Source organism: Ammodytes marinus (genome assembly GCF_949987685.1).
Source record: "Ammodytes marinus genome assembly, chromosome: 12".
Taxonomy (NCBI): Eukaryota; Metazoa; Chordata; class Actinopteri; order Uranoscopiformes; family Ammodytidae; genus Ammodytes; species Ammodytes marinus.
Genome location: NC_137216.1, coordinates 24516842 through 24540876, shown reverse-complemented (window position 1 = coordinate 24540876; position 24035 = coordinate 24516842). Strand labels below are relative to the sequence as shown.

Below are 24035 nucleotides of genomic sequence, written 5' to 3'. Positions count from 1 at the left end.
AATATAAGAGGGGTAGATACACCAATTGTGAAAACACTGCAATGCTGCACAGAGGTGAACAACATCCTTTTCCTTGTGCATTGCAGCAAGAAGGGAGATCCCCCTAATTCACTGTTGTCTACAAGTGTGATTTACTTGAACTGTTTTAGCATCCAAGTAAGGTGTGGTGTGTGTGTGTGTGTGTGTGTGTGTGTGTGTGTGTGTGTGTGTGTGTGTGTGTGTGTGTGTGTGTGTGTGTGTGTGTGTGTGTGTGCGTGCGGCAAAAAGAAACAGATACAAAAAGACAGCAACATGTCTTCTAGCTGATAGCTGCAAAACGTTAGTAGATAAAAAAAAGCAGGCGGTCTCAGCCTGACCACAATGCTCTCTGTTACAGTTGACCTTGGTCTTAAAACCCTTATAGTCATGTGGCACAGACGTTTGAATATATTTTAGTGCAACACATACATACAATAAAAGAAAATGTTACTATTATTATTACAATATCACTTTTCAAGTACTGTTCTAATATAAATCGTATACATTTATTCTAATAGTATATTAGTACGCTGCTAGTACTGCTTTTATCAGTTCCTTTTCAGTCTGTGCAACTAAGGCTAATACAACTACTGCCAAGACAAAGAAATACAAGGCCACCAGCAGACATACAGTATATCAGCCATTTCTCCACAGTGGTGGTGCATGAAGCCTGGCAGATCCGCTGCGGGCAAAGTGTGTTTATAATTAAGAAGGAAAAATGTTCCACTCCAGAAAATAAAATTGTCCCTGTTGAGGCTGAGTTCTGCATCTGCATTGCAGTGAAATATTTATCACACAACTCTTCTCGGCTGGATGAAATAGTGCAACTGTCTGCTCAAGTTTAGGTTGGAACAGTTTCAGGACAAATAATGTTTTTATGCCTGAATTGAGATCCTGAACTTGTCCTGAAACTCAGTTACAAGAACATTTTCTGGATCAGCAGCTGACAACAATTGCAAACAATTACATAATAACTGTTAAATGTCCTGCTCAGACGCTAAATAGTATTGACTATTTTTTAAATAAATAATAATAAAGTATTTTAATGCCTTTCAGAAAGTTAATACCCAGCCATGTAGATTCAAACATGGTGCATGATATTCTCCTCACTCACATACTGGAGCTCTGTGCAGTGTGAAGGTAATTTTGCCTCCAGCGTCTTAGTTCAGCTGGCTGTGTTTACCAGCATCCCCCGCACCTTCATGTCATTCATAACAAGCAGTGACAGCTAAATAGTAGGCTAGTGTGAGTCAGCCAACGCAACACAGCCCACCTGTGGATTGTGTTGGGTTGGGTGTGAGAGAGAATCAGACAGCCATAATTAAAAGCTGTTGGAAGCTGGTTAACAGAGGCTTTAAAAGGTGACCAGGTGACGTGCTATACCTTCTTCACCTTTTGTCTTATATGTATTCTTTCCACTAAACATTGCCTCAATTGTAATTTTCCTCTCTTTATCTGCATTTTCGACCTCTGATTTTCTATTCTAATGTTGTTAGGTCCTGGCATACACAGTGATTTAATTTGACAGTAATGCTTAAAGCTTATAAGAGCTGTAAGTCATTTTAAACTCAAAATGACAAGATGAGTAGGACAAAAGTATTAATATTGCCTGCACTTCAAGACCAAGCAGCAAGGCAATCAACCCGATGTGCTAACAGAGATTTCGTCTTCTTTTTTTTTACAAAAAGTAATAAAGACAGTATAAAGACATTCAACTTAAAATGTTATAAATCAGAGAAAAACTGAAATATCAAGCACATGTTGAAACCTGGAGGCAGGGATCTGCTCCCATTCATCACTAGAGGGTAAGCGAGGTCTGATGTTGGGCGATGAGGTGTTGTTTGTGTTTTGAGGGTGTCAGATGGGGCTGAGGTCGACAGCTTTGTGCAGGTTCTTCCACACCAAACTGTAAAAATCATTTCTTTGTGGAGCGATATTTGTGCATAGGGGCATTGCCATGTTTTCTTTGGTATTGTCTACAATATCATTATACACGGTATAGAATTAGTTGAAGTGCAAATCAGGGGCATTCTGCCCAAGCCCATACGGTGAAAATACACCCAGAGCTACAGGGCTGTCCACTTATTTTTGGCCATATAGATTATTTCATTTCTGTAAATCACTATGCTATAAATCATACTGTGTTCAGCTTAGAATGCTAATGTTAATGTTTTAACCTGATGATTTGGCAATACCACCTTTTTAATACATACCAATAAAGCAGTGGCTGACTGTGGTGGAGGTTAGAGAGAGGAGGTGGACTTCACACCCTCCCTCTAATTAGATTTAGTGACTTGGATAATTCCCATTATATAAATGAAAATGGCCCTCTGAAATATTTAAAGCCTCCGGCGCAGGCTCTGCCGACCCGACCTCCCCCTCCCCTCTACCAACCACCAGCCCCCAGGGACACCAAGAGGGGCAACATGTGCAAAACGCAGACATAAATCAATAATGTACGATGTCCCACCACATCTCACACCCCGGATTAATAGGCCCTGATGCCGGCTTATTCACACACACACACACACACACACACACACACACACACACACACAAACACAGGTTGTCTATCCATCACTTCTGAGGACATTACATAGTCTTACATTCATTTCCTGGAGACTTGTCCTATACCGTAACCACTACTTGCCTAACCCTAACCCTTACCCTATATCTTAACCTAAACTTAAGTCTACCCTTACCTTAAAGCAAGTATTCACCCTAGAACTGTCATAATTACATTATGGGGACTTCCATTTTGTCCCCAAAAGGAAGGTATGTCCCCACAATATAACTGATAGAGAAATGTCCCCACAACATGAGCAATACTACCCCACACACACACACACACACCATGCTTTCCCCCTCAGCAGGCAGATAATATTGATAAAATAAATACACTCTTTCACACGCCTTACTCATTCAGATGCACACTCAGACCATGTACAGATCTATACTCAAACACACACACTCTCAACAATGCCATTGGCGAAACACAGACACTGACCTAAACATATAGGAAATCAATATATATTTTAAACATGTTACCCCCCAGGGTGTATGTTATAGGATGAGTGGAATTTCTATCTTCTCTTCCTTTCTTTTCTTTTGTCTCCATGTTTGCTCTTTATGTTTTCCCTTGTATTCTTTCTTTGTCCTTCCCCCTTTCAAAGGCATTATTTTCAAATGTAAAGGGGGTCAGTCGTCTTCCAACTAAAGCCCCTTTTAGAAATGCATTCCTTAAAGAAAATCTGACAGCAATTTAACATGTCGATCGACCTATTTTTCATAAATGTCACAACGGGAATCTAGCAGTCAGGTGTAGTAACGTTTCCTAATAACTTCCAACAAGAATGAATTGAATATCATCAGATTGACGTTGAAGGCTGAAGCAGGACAAGGTGGAACATGCATAGATCAGTCTCTTGTCTCTTAGGCACTAAATCAGTCACCAAAAAACACATTAGGGGACAATTTGATGTAATTTTTTTCATATCAGATCAGCCTATAAACTTCTCTGTCAGCCTATCTTTACATTCTTCAAACACCTACTTCCATCACTTTCCGTGTATTTTAAAAATCTGAAAACCCATGACTGAGAGACTGACCTTAGGTATGGGCTCTAAACCCCTCCTCAACGATTACCATGTATGTATTCTCGCTATGAAGGCCAGCTTTTCACGCCACCTTCAGAAGATGCTGAAGATCTACTGTTGATCTCCTGTTGACTATTTTTTTCTTCCCAATAATAAAAGGCTTTTAATATATTCACTTCTTGGAGAGAAAAAAACAGGGAAGATTGCAGGATGAACATGGGGATTAAAGTAAAGTGGTTAAACATTTGTGTTGGGTTGATTCATGCAGTGAGAGTAATTTCCTGATTGGGAATGGCTTAATTCTTCAACCAAAAAAGTCAAAGAAATGATCAACTGATAGCACAGGAGACCAAGAGTTGTTTCTCGTTTGTGATCATTAATGTGACTAAAAATGTATACAATCCAACAGATGGATTACTGTAGTAAGATAAAACTGTCAAACATTCCAAAGGCAAAGACCTTGAGAAGATGGCAGATGGTCAGCATCATTATTTCCCATCAAATAGCTAGTAGATAAAAGTAAGTTCCTGTGTGTGGGTCCTATACATTTTATTAACAATACATGGTGAAATTTGATTGGGTTGGCGGCATTTCCTCTTGTTAAATTGACTAAATCACCTCCTGTTTGTCCAAAGTAACACTCCCTTTTCTGGTTATCCGACCTCCTGACACACAGCCCCTTCTGTACGAACCCCCTTTGAACAACAGGAAAGCTGTGAATACCAGGGGACACCCATGTTGTGTTAGGGGTGTACATGTGCTCACAAAAAGGCCATTAAAACACAGCCGTGAAGAGGGTTACGATCCAGACCAAAAGCCCTTTTTAAAGGACTGCCTGAGGCTAACTAGCTTATAGCCCAGTCTCGCCTTTTGGAAGACTTGACAATAAGCTCAACAAATCAATGGCTCTTCATAGCTCTTAGTCTTACTTGCTTTGGTTTTTCGTCCCTATGTTTTGCACGTTTTGTTGTCCGTCATTAGCTACGAGCTAACGGAGGCACGCTAGCTTACTAGTTCAATGGTGGTAAAGTGTCCCTGCAGGGCGCACAACTCGGCTTTAGCTTTTAATCCAACGTGACATTTGAGTGTTTTTTCATGGTGAAAAACCGCCACTGATGAAGCAGTGAAAGGGCTGATGATGTGTTTACCGTCTGACTGCTAGGCTTAATGTCAAAGCTAATGTAACCGGAGTGGGAGTTCCCCTTGAGGGCGGCTTTGGTGTCGTTTTTCTGGACTTGATATGAACAAAGTGCCTGTCACTCAGTCCTCTCCCAAATCCTCTTTTAGCCCTCTCTCGGTGCGCATTTTCACCTCCCTACGGCGTGTTTCCATAAACGCAGTTTTACTTATTCATTTCAACTTTCTTTTTTTGCTCTTTTGGCTCTGTCTCTCGTCGCCAACTACATACAGTAGTTTCTCCAACTTTTCCTCTGTGATTCAATTCAGTGACCCCGGCCCTTTGCAATCATGACCTATATCACTTTACAAAATGTCCCTTATAAATGTAATGGTCTCGTTTAGCTAAATCAGACAAGTTTGGATTATTTTTTATGTTTTACCACCTTTATGATAAGATTCGATATTCAAGATCATTCATTTTTCATATGCACAACAATGACAGCAGCAGTCGTTTGCATTGAAATCCTTGAGTCTCAGGCTCCCTTCAACAGCGCAATGTAAAGGAAGAAATGCATAAGATAAAGATATAAGAACAAGAACCTCTTGTGAAATTGACCTACAACAAAGATCACTATAGCTTAACACAACCTTTTAAAGCCTGTTTCGTGCAAACTCTTTCTCTCTCATCCTCTGCTCCTGTCATTTATTTTCTTTCACATAAGCCATTTCCTCTTCCCGATGCCTCTCTCCAGTTACTGCCTTCTATCTCTCTCTTCTTCACCTCCTATAATCTCGCCCACCTTTTTCCATGCATGTCCCCGGTCTCTTTCCAGGAATTGGGCCTGGCCTAATTCCCATTACTGAGATTGATGGACCCGGGGGCTCTGTATAATTGTTGGCTGGCTGTAGAAAACTGTGTAGGCAGCCAGAATACACAGGCAGCATGGCCGTATATACGCCCTGCAAGCAACTACAAGACTTTTAAGTGACCTCTATCAATCTATTTTTAGTTGATGAGGGTATTGGAATTTGGTATAGGTTTACAGTCAGCTGATGATTGTCTTAAATAAGCGTTTTCTACCAACTGAAACAGATATTAACAGAAATAATAGTGGGTGTCCGCAAGAAATGCACCTGTAGGAAGACAACGAATAAGTACTAGAGAATAAGTAACTAAATGCATCTTCACCTCATTACTTGATATTGTGGAAAGACCTGAGGCAGTTGTGGATGATGCAATCTTTAGTAACTAGATTCTTGTCCTTAAAGGCAACCGTAGCTTCGGTAATTTGCCGAACAGTAGTGCTAGATGATGCCAAAATACACCTGTATTAGACATGGCACCTTTTAATAGTTGAATGGAATATTGGAATAAATTATTTCTGTGAAACCACTATCTATTTCAGACCGTGCAGAACTGGAAACATTTCTATGCATCAAATTACAAAAACTTTTGACATTAATGTATTGATTGTATCATAAAGCATAACAATGCAATTGTTTCATAAACTGCCTCAGTTTAAATGGTCTCTATCCGAAAAAGATTCCTAGAGTTTAAGTTTCTGCGCTTCCAATGTTAAAACCTATGGTAAAAGGTAATATAATAAATGGTTTCACAACACTCAGACTATAATCCTGTTATTTAAGCCAGAGCGCAAACTCAGCCCGTATGTGTTTGTGTCAGAGCGACATGAAAGCTCCACTGTCCTTCAAGCCAGAAATAGAGCAGAGAAAGCCCTCTTTGTGTTTTTTTTTCAATAGACAGGACAGTTCTACAAAGTGACCGACTGTTGTGCTACTGTGTGTGTGTGTGTTTTCCCCAAACTCTGTGCCCTCTCCTGTAACACATTACTTCTGACTGGTAGTGCTCTGGGCACACTCTGGGCTCACTTCAAATAAAAACTTTGCACTTAAGGAATAATGTACAATGGCTCATTGTTATTGGTTTCACATATTCCTCATCAATGCTTGAAATGTATCCTTCAGCATCCTTGAAGCCAACACATCTTCTGAGCCAGAATCTTTTAACTACCTGAGTGCTACTCAAAAAGGGCAAATAGAGAGCATTGTTTGAGTGCTCATCTGTTATTGTACTTGTCTTAAAGGTGCTACGAGGAACTTTTAAATATTTCTGAAACAGTCTAATTTTTCCTCTGATCGATCATAACTTACAATCATATGAAAAAGTTTGGGAACCCCTCTCAGCCGGCATTATAATTGACTCTGCTTTCACACAAAAAATATAAAAGTGGTATGTCTTTAATTTACCAGGAACAGCTAAGTACTGGGATGTTTTCCAAACAAAGATTTTTTGAAAAGCAGTATTTGGTTGTATGAAATAAAATAAAATGTGAAAAACTAGCTGTGCAAAAATATGGGAACCCTTGTGGTTTTGTTGATTTTAATGCCTGTAACAGCATGTAAAACTGATGATTTTAAACACAAAGTTGGTTGGATTATGTTGTTAAGCCTTGAACCTCATAGAATTGTCTGTTTAATCATGAGAAAATGTATTTTAGGTGCCTAAATGCAAGTTGCACTTCTCTTTGACTCTCTGCTGAAGTGAGACAGAATGGGATCATCAAAACAGCTCCCAAAAGATCTTAAAAACAAAGATTATTCATTGTCATGGTTTAGGGGAAGGCTACAAGAAGCTTTCCCAAAGGTTTCAATTGTCAATTTCTACTGTAAGGAACGTTGTCAGGGAATGGAAGGACACAGGCACAGTTGCAGTTAAACCCAGGTCTAGCAGACCAAGAAAAGTACAAGAGCGGCATATGCGGCGGATTGTGAGAATGGTTGCACACAACCCAAAGATCCCCTCCAAAGACCTGCAAGAACATCTGGCTGCAGATTGTGTATCTGTACATGGTTCAACAAATCAGTGCAATTTGCACCAAAACATCTGTATGGCCGGGTGATGAGAAGGAAGCCCTTTCTGCGCCCACGCTACAGATATAGTTGCATGGAGTATGCAAAAGCTCATTTAGATAAGCCAGCTTCATATTGGAAGAAAATGCTTTGGACTGATGAGACAAAAATTAAGTTATTTGGTCTTTATAAAAAGCAGATGTTTTGGTGCAAATTGCGCTGAATTGTTGAACGATGTACAGATGCACCATCTGCAGCCAGATGTTCTTGCAGGTCTTTGGAGGTGATCTGTGGGTTGTGTGCAACCATTCTCACAATCCTCCACCTATGCCGCTCCTGTTTTTTTCTTGGTCTGCCATGCCCGGGTTTAACTGCCACTATGCCTGTGTCCTTCCATTTCCTGACAACGTTCCCTACAGTCGAAATTGACAATTGAAACCTTTGGGAAAGCTTCTTGTAGCCTTCGGCCTAAACCATGACAATGAACAATCTTTGTTTTTCAGATCTTTTGGGAGCTGTTTTGATGATCCCATTCTGTCTCACTTCAGCAGAGAGTCAAAGAGAAGTGCAACTTGCATTTAGGCACCTAAAATACATTTTCTCATGATTAAACAGACAATTTTATGAGGTTCAAGGCTTAACAACATAATCCAACCAACTTTGTGTTTAAAGTCATCAGTTTTACATGCTGTTACAGGCATTAAAATCAACAAAACCACAAGGGTACCCATATTTTTGCACAGCCAGTTTTTCACATTTTATTTTATTTCATACAACCAAATACTGCTTTTCGAAAAATCTTTGTTTGGAAAACATCCCAGTACTTAACTGTTCCTGGTAAATTAAAGACATACCACTTTTATATTTTTTTTGTGAAAGCAGAGTCAATTATAATGCCGGCTGAGAGGGGTTCCCAAACTTTTTCATATGACTGTAAATGTAACAGCAAAAGAGACCATCTGTGCAATTATTCTTAATGCCTTAATGGAAAAACAGCTGGCGTAGTGAAAACACTACCGCTTTTGTCCAAAGGGGGTGCAAGAATGAACAAAAACTGAAAGTTCCTCGGAGCACCTTTAACTGAAGGACTATCTTGCACCATGCAGAAGCCATACAATTGCAATCTATTAACCAGAAGAAGTCATGGATTTGAGCTTCACTGTCATCTGATCTCAAAGAAAATGTTTTTATACATTTCTATGCAGAATAACCAGAAGCCAGAGACGCCCAAAAAATATGTTCTATAAAACAAGGAATTTCAAAACACGTAATAACTGTACATTTATGGCAACAACTTCTTGAAATCTGTCCCAAGGTAGCTGTGGCTACTATGGTAGCTTACCACGTATGACTGTGGGTGAATGAATGATAGCTGGATACCTGTAAAAGCGCTTTGAGTGCGAGAAAAGCGCTATATAAATCCAATCCATTATCATTATTATAAATCTGATAGTGAGGGCAATCAGTTGGGTAACCTTGTGGGATTAAAGCAGCTCCGAGTAACATTTAAATATCTTTTAAACAGCCTCATGTTTCCTCTGATAATCATAAATTACCTTTAACAGCAAACGAGACCATCAGTGCAAAGAAAGATGTTTTTATATAGTTTATATTACTGCGTTTGGTCTGGTCGCACACCCAGTCCGATTTTCGGTTCGCGCATGCAGGCTCTTTGGTCACATATCCATATTGGTCGCCGATTTCAGTGTGGCGCAACAACGCAATTTGAGAAGCCTATCCCTCCAGGTGAGGGAAGGGGAGAGGGAGCTTTGTTTGAGACAGTTATTTGTCGTCATAATGACTGATAACGGGGCTGAACCATAAAAGAAAATGCAATGAAGAAAAGCTAAAAGGGAGAGTGGTAGACGAGCGGGAGGGCGTTGCCAAGCAACGTATACACAATGTGAACTAGACTGCAGTGTTTACTCCTAAATGAATGAGCGATAGCCTACTAAAACAAAGTTTACTTTGCCTCACCAGCATCATCAGATGACCATTATTCATCTGAAATAGTCATTATTTACAACAACATAAACACATTACCTCATCGTGATCCATACTAACTGCCGTCTCTCGTTCATTCGCTTTCTGTGAGGACACGGAGTCTTTCAGCTCCGTGAGAGTACTTTGGTGACACTGCATCAACTCATTGCAATCAAGTGTGTGTAGCACTGACTGGCATTAGTTGATGCTGTGCCACTAACCACTCTCACGGAGCCGAAAAGAGTCCGGTGCCCTCACACTTTCAACACACGGACATGCACTATATTGCTTCCTGATTATTTGAATCTCGCACGCCCGGCACGAGCTAGAAAACAGCTTCACGACAGCAGGCGTCGTAAAAATACTACCGCTTTTGTCCAAAGGGGCCGCCAAGGGACCAAGTTACTCGTAGTGGCTTTAATTAATACCATAACAGACAGTAACCCAGACAGTAACTCTATACATGACACACATCGGGCGGATGCTGTAATCTCCAGCATGTTATGTACTGACCGGTTTGGGCATCTTTCTCCTCTCTCCGCCCGTCCCCTGTTGCTGAGTAAACAGGAAGAACTCGTCCTCCGTCTTCCTGCCTCTCTACGGGGCACCAGCGCCTGAAACACAATGAATAATTTTTTTTAATTATAACAATTGTCAATAAAAAAAATAACATAAAAATCAGATTCAGTGTCCCCTTCAAGCTGACATGCAACCAAGATTCAAAGTTAAGATAAAAACAGATAAAGAATCAACAGTCCAAGGTCTAAAGATATCCAGTTAATAATGTACTGTATACAGAATATACAGACAAAAGCATATTCACATAGGCTTGAATAAATGTTAAAAATAATAATTTAAATTTACATATGTCTTCCATCAATACAAATGTTAGCTGCAAACGTTACCCCCAGCCAAGATTATGCTGAACAGTTAGCAGTGAAACTGTTATTAAGAGGCAAACACAAAAACACTTATTTCAACAGCTGCTTCTGAGTTCCGCCACTTTGGCGTGACCTCTTTAAGGGCGACCCTTGACCTGTGAACAGTAAGTTGTTTTACAGTAATGGTTATGTGAACAGTGTGGATTTAATATTGGGTTAACTGCCTGTCGGCCAAACGACTAGAAAAACTAAAAATAGAGAGGGCAGTTGGTCGGCCTCTCATAGGTGCCAGATCTTTGTGATGTGCGAAGCCAGAAATAGACCTTTCTCAAGTGTCACAGAGTGCTCCCAGAGAATTAGACCAGGTTCAATCACAAGCTCAGGCTCAGTCTGAGGGCAGAAAAAAACTGAGAAATATACACTAAAAGATCTCCAACCTAAATGAGACAAATGGTCTGTGATACTTTCTGTTTAGCACAGTTTAAGGCCGTCATACATCAGCCAAGGGGTGTTGCTCAATGGGCTTCATTCAAAACATTTGTGAAATATGTCTATATATAATATATTATATTATATTTTTTATCCAAGCAAAAATCGTGTGGTTTGGTCTAGATGATTTGTAAGCTGACAGAGAGATTTGTGTAGTTTGGTTTGTGGTGTGGTTTAGGTCATGAAAAGTAAGGGTTCTGAGCCAAAGAATCCAACTTTTTTCAACATTATGTTTATAAGTAGCTTGTCTCAGCATTTCTAGTGAGCAACTTCTTCAACAAATCAATAAGCGTTTGTATTAAAGAGAGCTCGACTTATATGAATTTTAAATTATGTAAATATAAGGACTTGTGTTCCATAATGAATGCATGACATTGCCTAAATATTTGCATGTGTTGTGTATACAAACATGAGCATAAATCTGGCTTTTCACCAATTATAGTCAAATCAATATACTAGACTATATATGAACACACTGAGTAGAGAATAATTGAGTTACCATATGTGTATTTTGGACCTCTCCTATGATCTTGTATTATTTGTGAAAAAGTGAAATCATTTCTGTCAATTAAAAATGTTAGCAGAGAGCTACTGCAAGTAGGTCTATGTAGGTCACAGATTTATACATGACTCTTTAACTGTCCTTAATATTTCCAATAGATTCCAATTCCAGACTGAGAAATGGGTAAATGCATTGAATATTCTTTAGGCAAACTGCAGATGTTATAATCACATCAGAGAGCAGTATGGATATACTTTGAAAAGAAGTGGCCTTATTCCGCTCCCTAATTCTCTCTTTCACATTAGTCCCCAGAAAATTCACTTTGATGTTCCACATAACTGCGGGGTATGTCCCACAAATCAATGCATGGCTCAGTCAGACCTTCCATCATCCCCTCAGTGTCCTTTAGGGGCCAAATCCTCAAGGTATACGAGGGCTTGGTAAATGCCTTTGTTCAAAGGGAGCACTGGAAATCAGGCCAAGCTCATTCTCATGCCACAAAGCAGCTCAACTAACCAAGTAGGCTATTGTCATTTTTCATTGTTTTCAGCATATGTATTCAGCATATTTATCCATGTTTTCTTTGGCTGAAATGTCAAGCAAATATCAGTCCCACTCATGTTCCATCGACCTGTGGTTGACCTGTGTACATCTCAACAAATGCCCGCACAGGCAGCCCATAATCCAACACCTTTTGCTTCACTTCCTGCAATTGGGTAGGATCATGTTCACACTGCAATAGAGCAGCACTGGTGTTCTCTTGGCAACGGCCCCTGACCATCTCTGCAAGCAGTCTGGGACCAGTTGTTTTGGATCAAACCAGAGTACAACTGCACTGCTGCATTGACAAACTGCCCATCTGAAAGGCACCAGGGTTTGAGTTAAATGGACTAAAATTGTTTAACTGCCAAAAGATCATCTTGAATCAGGCCTTTACTGTAAGTTTAAGCCTGAACGTGACTGAATTTGCGCTCGTTTTCATCAACTATACCTTCAGTTGCAGTTGTTATGTACTTGCACATGACATGCCATGCATGTTCGCAGACGATTGCTAGAGACATTGGAGTCACACTAAAATACCCAATTTTTTTACCGAAAATTACACAAATAAACCTAAGTTCAAATCCTCTTTAATTGACTGCACCAGTTCTTCAGCTTAATAGTTCTAGCACAGGAGAAAGTAGTTCCAGGTTCATATTGATTAAGCTTGTGCTGGAACAATTTGATTGGGTTTTCTTAGTTGATTGAATGAGCATCATTTAGAATCCATGCATATAGGTGCAACAAATGAGTTGTTACACATCTAGGTGCACAGCTACCTCCTTATTGTGTTGTTGGAACCTCATTTAATATCAGCCAAGGAAGGCACTGGACTGTGTCGGTGCAAGTATACACTCAATAAAACTGCATCATTTGCAGCCTCTAGCGAGTGTATCAGCTCGGTCTGACTTTGCAATTTCCCCCCTCAACCTCTGCATCTCATTTCCTCGCGCTACGACTTTCTATTACACACCTTATCAAAAGTGAAGGTGTGAGGACTGGAGTAGAATAATGCACTGACGGGAGAAAAAGGGAGAGTCAGCAAGAGGAGAGACAGTTAAGTATTCAAAGCTTGCCTTGGCCCACATACCTGTAGCAGGGAGATAGGCACAGGCACTGAATACTAAAATAACTGATCGACTTAAAGCCGTCTCACTCACTTGAGCTTCCCTGACAAAACTGTAGTGTAGAAAAGTCAGATATGATGGCTCTGGCTTTGAAATGATATAGGGCTTTATCAAACCTTGCTGCACGTTTTGTAACATTATTCAGAGCAAGTTCTATGTGTCCTAAGAGCCACCGGATTGATACCATCAGCTTTGTTTCTCCATGCGGCAAGGTGAAAGTGATTAACATCAACCGAATTTAATAGATGGAAATGCTCCAGGCTTCATGGAAACACACAACCCCCTGGCCTATACACACACACACACACCAAAGCTTAAGGGTGACCTTCTGTGTGCGCGCTGCAGCTGAAAGCATCCAAAAGAACACAGGTCTGCTCTGTTGTAGCAGCCCACTACCTCGTAAACCTGGATGTTAAAGCCCCCAGTGTACAGTGTGTGTGTGTGTGTGTGCGTGTGTGTGTGTGTGTGTGTGTGTGTGTGTGTGTGTGTGTGTGTGTGTGTGTGTGTGTGTGTGTGTGTGTGTGTGTGTGTGTGTGTGTGTGTGTGTGTGTGTGTGTGTGTGTGTGTGTGTGTGTGTGTGTGTGTGTGTGTGTGTGTGTGTGTGTGTGTGTGTGTGTGTGTGTGTGTGTGTGTGTGTGTGTGTGTGTGAAATGCAACAGTGTTTGAGACTGATCTGGTACCAAACAAGTGAAGGAGATGAAAGAGTGCAATGTGCACAGAGAGCAGAGTTTCTTTCTGCATGAATGGTGACCTGGAAGCTGTATCCGCCTGGGAGCGACCCTCTGGTTTCACTGGATGAAGACGGACGCACACACACACACACACACACACACACACACACACACACACACACACACACACACTCACACTTTTACAGAGTGTCCTGTGCCCCTGCTTTACAGATTTCTGCTAGAGCATTCCTCTCCCCGTTAGCAACGCTGAGAGTGAGCCTTTGTTTGGTATCATTCAGAGTTGATTGATTACTATTCTGACATTGCTTCTGTTCTTGGCATATTACTGTATCATTCTGGAACCCTGGTTCATTTCTATTTCTGCTTGTAATCCTCTGAAATATGTTTTGCTTTGCTTGCTTCACTTTGTAGATCTTAAATCTATCCACAAATGAATAATTAGCATCTTGTAATCAAGTTTCTAACCATTGTTGATTTTATAACATTTTGAGTGTGTGTGTGTGTGTGTGTGTGTGTGTGTGTGTGTGTGTGTGTGTGTGTGTGTGTGTGTGTGTGTGCGTGAGTGTGTGTGTGTGTGTGTGTGTGTGTGTGTGCATGTGTGTGTGTGTGTGTGTGTGTGTGTGTGTGTGTGTGTTTGTGATGTTTTTCCATCGCTGTGGGGTCCGTCCATATTTCTACACACTGATAAGACAAATCAGATAACTAATGCAACTATAATATGTTGATGTTCTCACAGGAACTATTTCATTATTTGTATTGTGTCTGTCTTTACAGTGCATGTGTGTTTGCAGAGGCAACATTTGTTGAGGCTACAAATGTTCTCCTGTAAGTGCCAGACACACACACACACACACACACACACACACACACACACACACACACACACACACACACACACACAAACACAACTCCCAACAGCTGTTATAACAGCAGGAAACTGTACCAACTGCTTTACTTGTACAACAGAAGAGGCAACTGATTCCTCATCGAGTGTAAGGAGGAGAGTATGTGTGAAACAGCACAAATGGCCAGGCTCAGGGTGTTACCTTCGAAGCCACAAACATAAACATTATTCACTTGAATGATTTCTTAATGCTATTTTGGTTAGACAGAAAGACTTTCGGAATGTTAAAAATGTTGATTAAATGTCTGTTCGCAAAGTATTCCTTAAGTTGCGCAGACTTCAATAGTTTTAAGACGAAAATAAAATAAAGTGAACTAGAGAGATATGGAAGCACCAACAAAGCATCAGCCCGGATCTTGACAGTCGACTGCAGAAGTTTGCGTTAAGCAGCAGAAAAACTAACAAAAGGTCCCAAGCTCAACTAAACTTCCATATGTCGTTGTTGAATAATCTCTAACTGTAATGTACCCAACAACATAACAGTGCTTTTCACTTGAACTAATATTCATTTGCCTTTTTTTCTGCCACTGTATGTTTGGCCAATGTTTTTTAACACGTTTAAAGGGATAGAGCAATGTGTTTGAAGTTGGGTTGTATTAGGTACTAGGGCTGTTATTAGCCATCTCCATAAGTTAACTGACTAACTATGCATACACACCTCATACAACCCCACTTCAAAAATACTGAACTATCCCTTTAAAATGAATTGAAATCTGAGATGTATGGCGGCATCATGTCTGCTCCTGCATAGTGCTGATCCTCCTCATACAGACTGATGTGAGACCATTATTGGGCCTGACGCATAATGTTTCAGAGAAGCAGGGAATGATTGACAGAGCTGTGGATATAGAGGCAAAAAGTGAAAGAAATCAAACAGGAGAAGACCACATGTCAGACGGAAAGAGAAACTAGATAGCGTCTGTCAGTCAACCTGGCTGTGATGTGGTGGCTTGTGAAACTAAAACGTTTGCTCCCTGTCACCAACTGAAACTAACCAAGGAAAAACACCTGCACCATATCTTTTAGAGCTTTGCCGCTACATTTTTTTATTATCAATTCATATGCACATTATTATCCGGTTGTATTCCGTATATTGAGACTCAACATCATTAATATTTTTTTTATAGAAAACATTCTCTTAAACACAACTTTACTGCAAAGTGCATGAGGCAGTGGTACCAGATTTTGAATATCCCTTAAATTAATCTATTTAAATCAACGATTTGTACATTATAATTGCTGTCTACTGCAGTGCAGGGTAACCCAAAGGTTCAACTTTGAGCTACTGTACATATTTCTAATGCATGCATGCATTTTTACAATAAAGCGGACGATTGATACGCATATTTCTGGTACATTCACTTTTGTTTCATTCTTTTCAACTGGACTGGGGGTGTGAAACTTTAGCTGATAAAATAAAAATAAAATAGGAACTGAAAAATGTCCACTCAGCAAATGTAAACTAGGTAAACTAAAAACAGCAAATGCCAAAAAGTCAAAGAGGGAAAGGTAGATACACATTTCCTCTAGCTCAATCTGCTGCATCCATTCAGTAGGAATAAGCTGAGCATCACAATCACCAGCAGAGAGTCTGAAAGTAGCAGCTGGTGTATGTGAAGAAATCTTCAAAATTCGGTACATGCCCAATCCGTGGGCCAATTCTAGAATTGGCTTTCGATTAATGACAATGATATGAATGTTTCATTGTGTGCAAAATGGTCTAAATGTGCTTAGGCGTTAAGTAGTAGGCTGAGTCATGTTTTTCCAATGTCTAGAATACTGACACTGCAGTAGATGTTAGTTCAGGCTGTATGTCTTCCTCTCTAGAGAAGTTTCTTTCTGTTAGTTCTAACCTCTTGATAAAAGAGTTTTCTGTCCAAATGGGAAATGATGTTACTATGTAAATAACGATGAGCAGAATACACAAACATATGAGATGGTTTATGCTTCTGGCACTTGGAAGTGTTATATTAGGTTGCAAAACAACACAAAACCAAACGATTGACAGGCTCTATTTCTCAGGAATTCAGGTGAAAAATCTCTTGCTCTGATCTGAAGCCACGCGATGATTCAACAGGTTACAGCATACATAGCGCTGCTGCTGCTGCTGCAGAGAGAAATCTAAAACCAGCCGTCAAAGGTAGACTATCTCATGTCATGATGCGCGCGGAGCCTCTTTCTCAAATGAGTTGTAATTTGGTCCCGAGAGGGGGCGGGGCCGGGAGCAACAGGAGGGTTTGAGCGACGGGGGAAACAGCCAATAAACTCACTATCTCCTGCTCCGTAGGCCTACTTGTCGACGGCGGAGCATCTGTTGGTGCCAGATGGACCGCTAGTCGCCGTGTCTGTGTCTGTGCGTGTGTGCGTGTGTGCGTGTGTGTGTGTGTGTGTGTGTGTGTGTGTGTGTGTGTGTGTGTGTGTGTGTGTGTGTGTGTGTGTGTGTGTGTGTGTGTGTGTGTGTGTGTGTGTGAACTGTGTTCAGGACTGGTGTTTACGCGCAAACCCCAGACCAGCCCATGTGTTACGACGGAGGGGTCAACTCACTTGGAAGTCACTCAAACTTACTTCGTTGCGCGGGGAAACCGAGTCGACACAGCCTACCATTGATGAAACCAGCATCGAACTTTCTAATGCATGCTGCTATATCATAGAAACAGGCTGGGGTTATTCAAATGGTGAGAGCTTAGTGTTTGCTATTTGGTTTGTAGTTATAATAGTTCTCAAACAGCAATAGTCGAGACCGTTACTTTCAATGTATCAGCGTGCTGTTTATATTTGCTACACGGTCGTTGAGATAAACGCGCGCTGTCAGCAGCACACAGTAGAACGGCCCGCTGCAAAAGTTGCAAACGGCGCAAGAAACATTGTTTACGCTCTGAGCTTTTACAAAAGAGCAGCAACGGTTTGTTTCCAACACCATGAATTAAAGCACTAACAAACTCACTAACTATACCGCTGCAAACTGGGCATGACAAGACCGCACTCCTCCATAGGTGACAATGGTGAAATAATGAGCCAATAAGCCCTCAGAGGCTGCCAGGCACGCTGGAGAAAAATGCTGTAGAAATGTTAAAAGTTGGAGACATACAGTATAGGCTCACACTAATCAGCTGTGTCTATGAAGTGAACCGCCTGCAGTAAGGTTCATTCTGGATTAAAACAAGTGAGGCGAGCATCTAATTACCCTGACTACTAATGTAAGCCCTGCTCCGTTGCATAACATTTCAGCCGACACACAGCACCTCAGCGCAAAGTGACACCGGTTCACTCACTTACTCACCCCGTCCTCCCGTTCTGAAACGTGCAAAAAAAAGCCGGTTATGAGGAGAAAAAAATGGATGTGAAGCTTAATTTGGATCCACAAGATGCAGCAAGCCGTTTTTCATCTACCTGTCAAAGAAATAGGTGTGTGTGCGCTATAGCCTATAATAAGTTATTATAGGCTAAGCACCACGGCTCGTGTAACGGGCCTGAGTGCGTAATAGCACCGCTACCCGCTCTTAAATAAATCCCCCTTCATCTGAAAGGCTTAAAGAAGAAAGCCAGGCAGGCAGGTAAAACAGAGATGAAGGCGATCTCCATACAAACTCACCTCTATCACCCGGTCGCGCTGAGAGGATGTGTCCAACAGTCTCCCCCCTCCAGCTGGCGGCACTACTTTATATATCCACAGAGGGTAAAAATAGTGCGTTTCACCTTCCTGTCCTCATCTGCAGCGCTGTTTACCGGAAGCGGTGCGCACTGAGATACCTATAGTACAAGTCAGTGAATTGATACTGGCTTCAGCGGTGGAGAATGAGACTCCCACGGCCGGAGAAGAGGTAGCGCCGCCTCACTAGACAGTCAATATGGCTGACGAACTTACCGTACCGAGGCGTGGTGAGTCCTGCAGATTCACTCCCCTCCTCTCTCTCTCTCTCTCTCTCTCTCTCTCTTTCTCTCTCTCTCTCTCTCTCTCTCTCTCTCTCTCTCTCTCTCTCTCTCTCTCTCTCTCTCTCTCTCTCTCTCTCTCACCCCGTGACTGAAACTCTACAGAGCAGATAGTGCGGGGCTGTATAGGGTCCCACACTTTAGTTTATTATTTCTGGTAAATGTGTTGTCTCACATTTTATTTCTGATAGCTCACTGCTTTTACTAAACAGACTAAAGCTTGTAATATGCCAGTAACCGGTGATGTAAGGGTGCATTTAGTTTGAAATAGATGATCAGTATCCAATTTAGGCTGATCTTTAGGTTTCATTTAGTGCTTACAGCCTGCTTCTATAAAAGGTGCAGCAAATGACGCGACAACTTTGATAGTTAATAATAGTCCAGTATATGTAGGTAGTTATAGTTATTTAGACAGTGAAGCCTCACAGCAAAGTAATATCTATCCCTCATGTAACTAATGGAATTTGCTTTTATCCTCATATAAATACTTATCTGCATGTGGACAGTCCTATAGCCTAAATTCATTCACTGATCAGTCACGCAACCGATCATAAATCAGCTACAATATTAGAACAAAATTGTGAAATTGCAAACCACACAGGTTCAGCATTCTACAAGATCCTTTGAAAAAGCCCCAAAGACCCAATACAAGGCTGTAAAAACTCCTCAATCGATCCGCAAAAATGTCCTGTAATGCTCATGCATTTTATTTAGGTCTTACTGTTGAGCTTCACCTTGAGTCTTTACAGTAACTGTTGAGCTTCAGTCCTCATCAGCCAAATGTGTTTATCAAAAGAGATGATGAGATGATAATCAGCTGACGAACAGTTATTATTTGGGGAAATAAGTGTCACAGGTGGACACACCGTAAATGAATACAGTGGTACTAGCCAGCATGATAATGTGATACCTCCATGTATTTGCGTTAAGTTGTTATACTGCCTTATTGTGGTTTAAGAATAAACGATAATAACGTACATTTTATGCATCAATATGATAACATGTTGGAGTGACAACACAGCAAAACCGCTTTTCATCTAATCATTGTGTTGCCTCAACAAATAAATCCCAATGTTAACATTCACATCAAGTACTTTGACAGGTTTATACCATGTATATTTGTTCCTTAAGAACACCTTCATAAATAACCCGGACAAACTTTACTGTAAACATCAACAACTCAAACATGAAATATTTGAAGGAAACATTTTTATTTTTTTTGCATCTCAGCGGGCTGAACTGCCCATCTCCATCTCCTGAAAAATCTCCCCATTCATCACCGCCAGCAAACGAAGGATTGATGAAAAAATAGCTTCTGTTGTGAGACTGAAGCCATGTGGTTGTGAGGAGGAGAGGAGATGTGTCATCTTTGTGCTGTGAGTCACTGGCATGCAGCCCGCCTAAAAACCTGAAGTCGTAATGAGAAAACACACACTGCAATCTGCTGCATGTCAATATGACATCGCAATACTATTCTGATAAAACCCACTGAATGTCCTTTCACATTTATATTGGTATAAAAAAAGTATGCTATGCTATGTAAGAAAAATGTCTCATTTAGTGCTGATATTAAATTATTCAATTTTATAAATCTATATTTGTGTAGTTTTACAGTATAGAGCTTCAGATGTTTATTGATGATTATTTTGATTTCACAATATTTGGGACCATCCCCACAAAATATGTGAAAGTATGTTTGACACAAGTCTAGAGTGTGTCAGACATCAGTTCTGAACACAGGCTACAGCTAGCAAAATAACTGCACTACTACATTGGATGCCACAAGGAGAAAGAGAACATAGTCAGTTGAAAATGGAGGCCAGATTATAAGGGAAGATCTCTCGGGAGGCTGATTCATTCGCTTTTCATCTCTGGCCTATTTCATTATCGCCGCCCGACATTAATGTGAAACATTTTAATAAGAATGTGACACAGATCAACCAAATTGATCAAAGTATTGCACTTGCAAATGTCTTCTATGTCATTCTCCAGTTTTATTCTCCAACAAGTCACTTTAAACTGTAGTGCGTAGCTTTTTTCCTATAAGTGAATGTTGCTCACTGAACTCGTCACATCAATGTACAGTTCTTGTATTGTATGTAATGATGAGTGGATGCATTTTCATAACTTAGTGCTTCATGTTTACAAGGAGTAAAACTGGTTGGTCTTGGTTGCTTTGATGTCACAGTTTTCTCTAGTGGAAACATGCCAAACACATTTTCATATTATTCACAATCCTCCCACTTCTCGTTTGAAGTCTCTTCAAGGCTGCGGTTGTTTTCTCACTTTTACTCCCCAGTGTTTTCACTCAGCATTTACAGGAAATAACGTAGTACACTAAATGAGATTACAGTAATCTCACGAGTGCACTGACTCCAGTAGTATAACTCTCTCTTCTTCCATCACAGGTAAATATAATTCTCTGTAAGTCTTTTAAGCCTTTGGAAAAAAGTAAGAAATTATTCTCTGAACCCAGTTTATACAATCTGAAAGTGAATTCATGTATGATGCATAAACACTGCGGATACTCCATAAATAACTGTGACCAAATAAATTGCTTTCAGACATAGGTTCGATTAAACTTTTTAGAGGTAGAAAAAGAAAAAAAAAGTTAATTTGATCCACTTACAGTTTATTGTATTACTATTATTTTATTCAGTGTGTTTGCTTAACTTTTAATCTGTTTCATTCGTTTTTTCCTTTGCAATTTTTATATCAAGCAACCAGCATGTTATGAATGAATAGCACAATACAAAAAATGTGTGCTTGTTAAGATTATGTGCATGACACACACACAGATGGTAGAGGCTGTAAAATGTTAAAGTTCCATTTCTGATGATTGTTTAAAAAAAAATGTGTTGTACAACACTGACACCTTAAGGCCACCTATGGACATGACAGCAGTTGGTTAATCTCCAGGGCAACAAGAGATACAGAGGTACTGCAGAAAAAAAAACAGGATTATGTTCAACAGAGAAAGAAATGTCACATTTGATCCACTGATTATAATCAGTGGATCAAATGTGACATTTCTTTCTCTGTTGATAAAAAGGAAAAACTGTTTTCTGGTTCAAAAGTGATCATGTTTTACCTGTCTCTGTGTGTGTGTGTGTGTGTGTGTGTGTGTGTGTGTGTGTGTGTGTGTGTGTGTGTGTGTGTGTGTGTGTGTGTGTGTGTGTGTGTGTGTGTGTGTGTGTGTGTGTGTGTGTGTGTGTGTATAATGTTAAGTACAACAGGGACATTTTTAGAGACTGGAATCAAAATACCACTAGAGGGCGTATGTTATCACTTCAGCCTCCATGACCTGAAAACCAATTCTTCCTTTGCTTGGCATATCTTTACTTTTTTTATAGCATTCAGTGAGAATATTCCTGCCTCCAGAAAAATCCTGTCTGTGATAGATGTTAGTTCAATTACGGTAAACATGCGGAGAGTAAAGTTATTCATGTTACCGATAGAAAGCAACTAATGCAATGTGAAGTAGTAGGCCTACACATCGGAACAAGATCAGAGATAATATTTGCTGACAGCGCACATCATATACCGGACTTCCCTTCACTGTATTACAGAAAAAGTGTGTTACTTTTGGAGTAATTTTCTTTTTCATTTAACCTTTATTTATACTCAGGAGATCAATTCAATCTACCACAGGGTCCATTTTTATGACACATCACATTTTTGAAAGACTCACATCTGTAGTTGACAAAACAGAGCTTGTAGGGCTTGTAGGTGTATGAAAATAATAATAATTGAAATCCCCTGATTCATTAGCCATCCCAACCAACAGGTCACTTCACTCTGACCTTCACACAGCGGTCCAGGCTAATCTCGCCCATGTGATGATGATTATTGTTGCCGCTCTGTAGCTCCTTATCTTCCTGGAGGAAATATGAGGGCGAGACCTTCAAGATCTCATTCCCGTCTCTGTGGTCAGAAACATTGAATTACATTCTGCTCAATCTCTATTGCACTCCCAATGAGGTTATAGAAATGAATTGACTCAGCAAATCTGATTTTAAATGTAGCATCAAGAAGGCATAAAGGTCTCTGTCTCCAACAAACAACAATAGGACAAGCATAGCTGTGTGGAGTTTGATAACCCAACCTTATTTATTTAAATGAAATCGCATAGACGCTATATTTCTTCCGGGCTTTTATGGTCAATAACTTTACAACAATATGTGCATAGATGCCCTTTTTGATTCCAATGTAAAAAAGACAACTCAGAAATCATTGGTTCAAAATCTGACTGGAAGTTTCCTCTGTGGCCACACGAGGGCAGCAGATCCCTACCTGCTATTTCATACACAAACCTTTGATTCCCTTTGTCTTCAAAATTATTAAGCAAACAGTGCAATCTTGATATTTGCATGCACGTGGCATTCTTTGTCTATGGATTCTTAGAAGTTTTTAAGCAAACAGAGGCTTGTCTTGTTTGAGTCAACACTGTGCACAGCCCCCATTATTTGCTACAGTACAGCTCACAATAGCCGATGTGTTTGCATATGGAGCTGGTTTGGCATTGTATGTTAGTGTGACTGAATGCTCACTGACCGCGATTGAACTTTCTGGCATTTGTACAGCAGGTAAAGGTTACAGCAAACTAAGAAGCAGTGAATGATTTATTCAATATTAACTTGTTCCTGCCTTTAGAAACATTCTCCCTTTTTTTTAAATCTTTAAAGAAAAGATAATTCTTAAATAACTGTCTTACTCTCTATCTTTACTACAGCTGCATGTCAAGCTATTGATTTATTTGTCAACCAATAACTTGAATTATTGTACCTACTGTCCTTTTCAGACATAGCCACTGCAGCCAAAAGACGGGACCTGCATCAGAGTGGTACCATATAGTACAAAATACATACATATATTTTTTGTCTCCTCCATTTGTGCACTTTCCATAGATCACCGGTAAGTCAAACTGTGCACTGCTTTACTGCTATATTATCAGTTGTTGCAGGAGTTCTGTAATTTTCCGTTTCTGGTCAGCTGCTGCTCTAGCCATCACTTCTCATGCTCTGTATTTTTTTTTACATTTTTACTTTGTATTTGACAGAATGGACTTTTAAGTATATAATATGACAGTTAAATTGTTATTTCTCAGTGTTTTGAGTAATTTCAATTAAATTCCATTGTTTAGATTGGAGCTAGGGACACACAGTAATTTATGAATTGCAGTGTATGTGTGTATATATTTTTTTGTCAATGCCTTCAAAATGCCTACAACTGGGCAAAACAGAGAATATTTCCATTTGGCCAATTTCTATTTGTCCCGGTTTTACATCAAAATAGCCCTACTACTTACACTACTTACACTAATAACAATAACGATGAATTACAATTAACATTCTTATTACAATAAGGGGCCATGATCTGATTT

At 40.1% G+C, this 24035-nt stretch overlaps 1 protein-coding gene across 1 annotated transcript in view; it reads right to left on the bottom strand.

Moving 5' to 3' along the window:
• LOC307258939 (radixin) overlaps nt 1-18515 on the bottom strand; it is a 35289-nt gene extending 16774 nt beyond the window's left edge. The window contains exons 1-2 of the mRNA XM_080038625.1: nt 18315-18515; nt 10101-10201 (exon numbers count right to left, since the gene is read on the bottom strand). Of these exons, the coding sequence (XP_079894751.1) occupies nt 10101-10112 (12 nt within the window). The 5' untranslated portion in view covers nt 10113-10201; nt 18315-18515. The remainder of the gene's footprint in view (nt 1-10100; nt 10202-18314) is intronic.
• Between the last annotated feature and the right edge of the window lie 5520 nt (nt 18516-24035).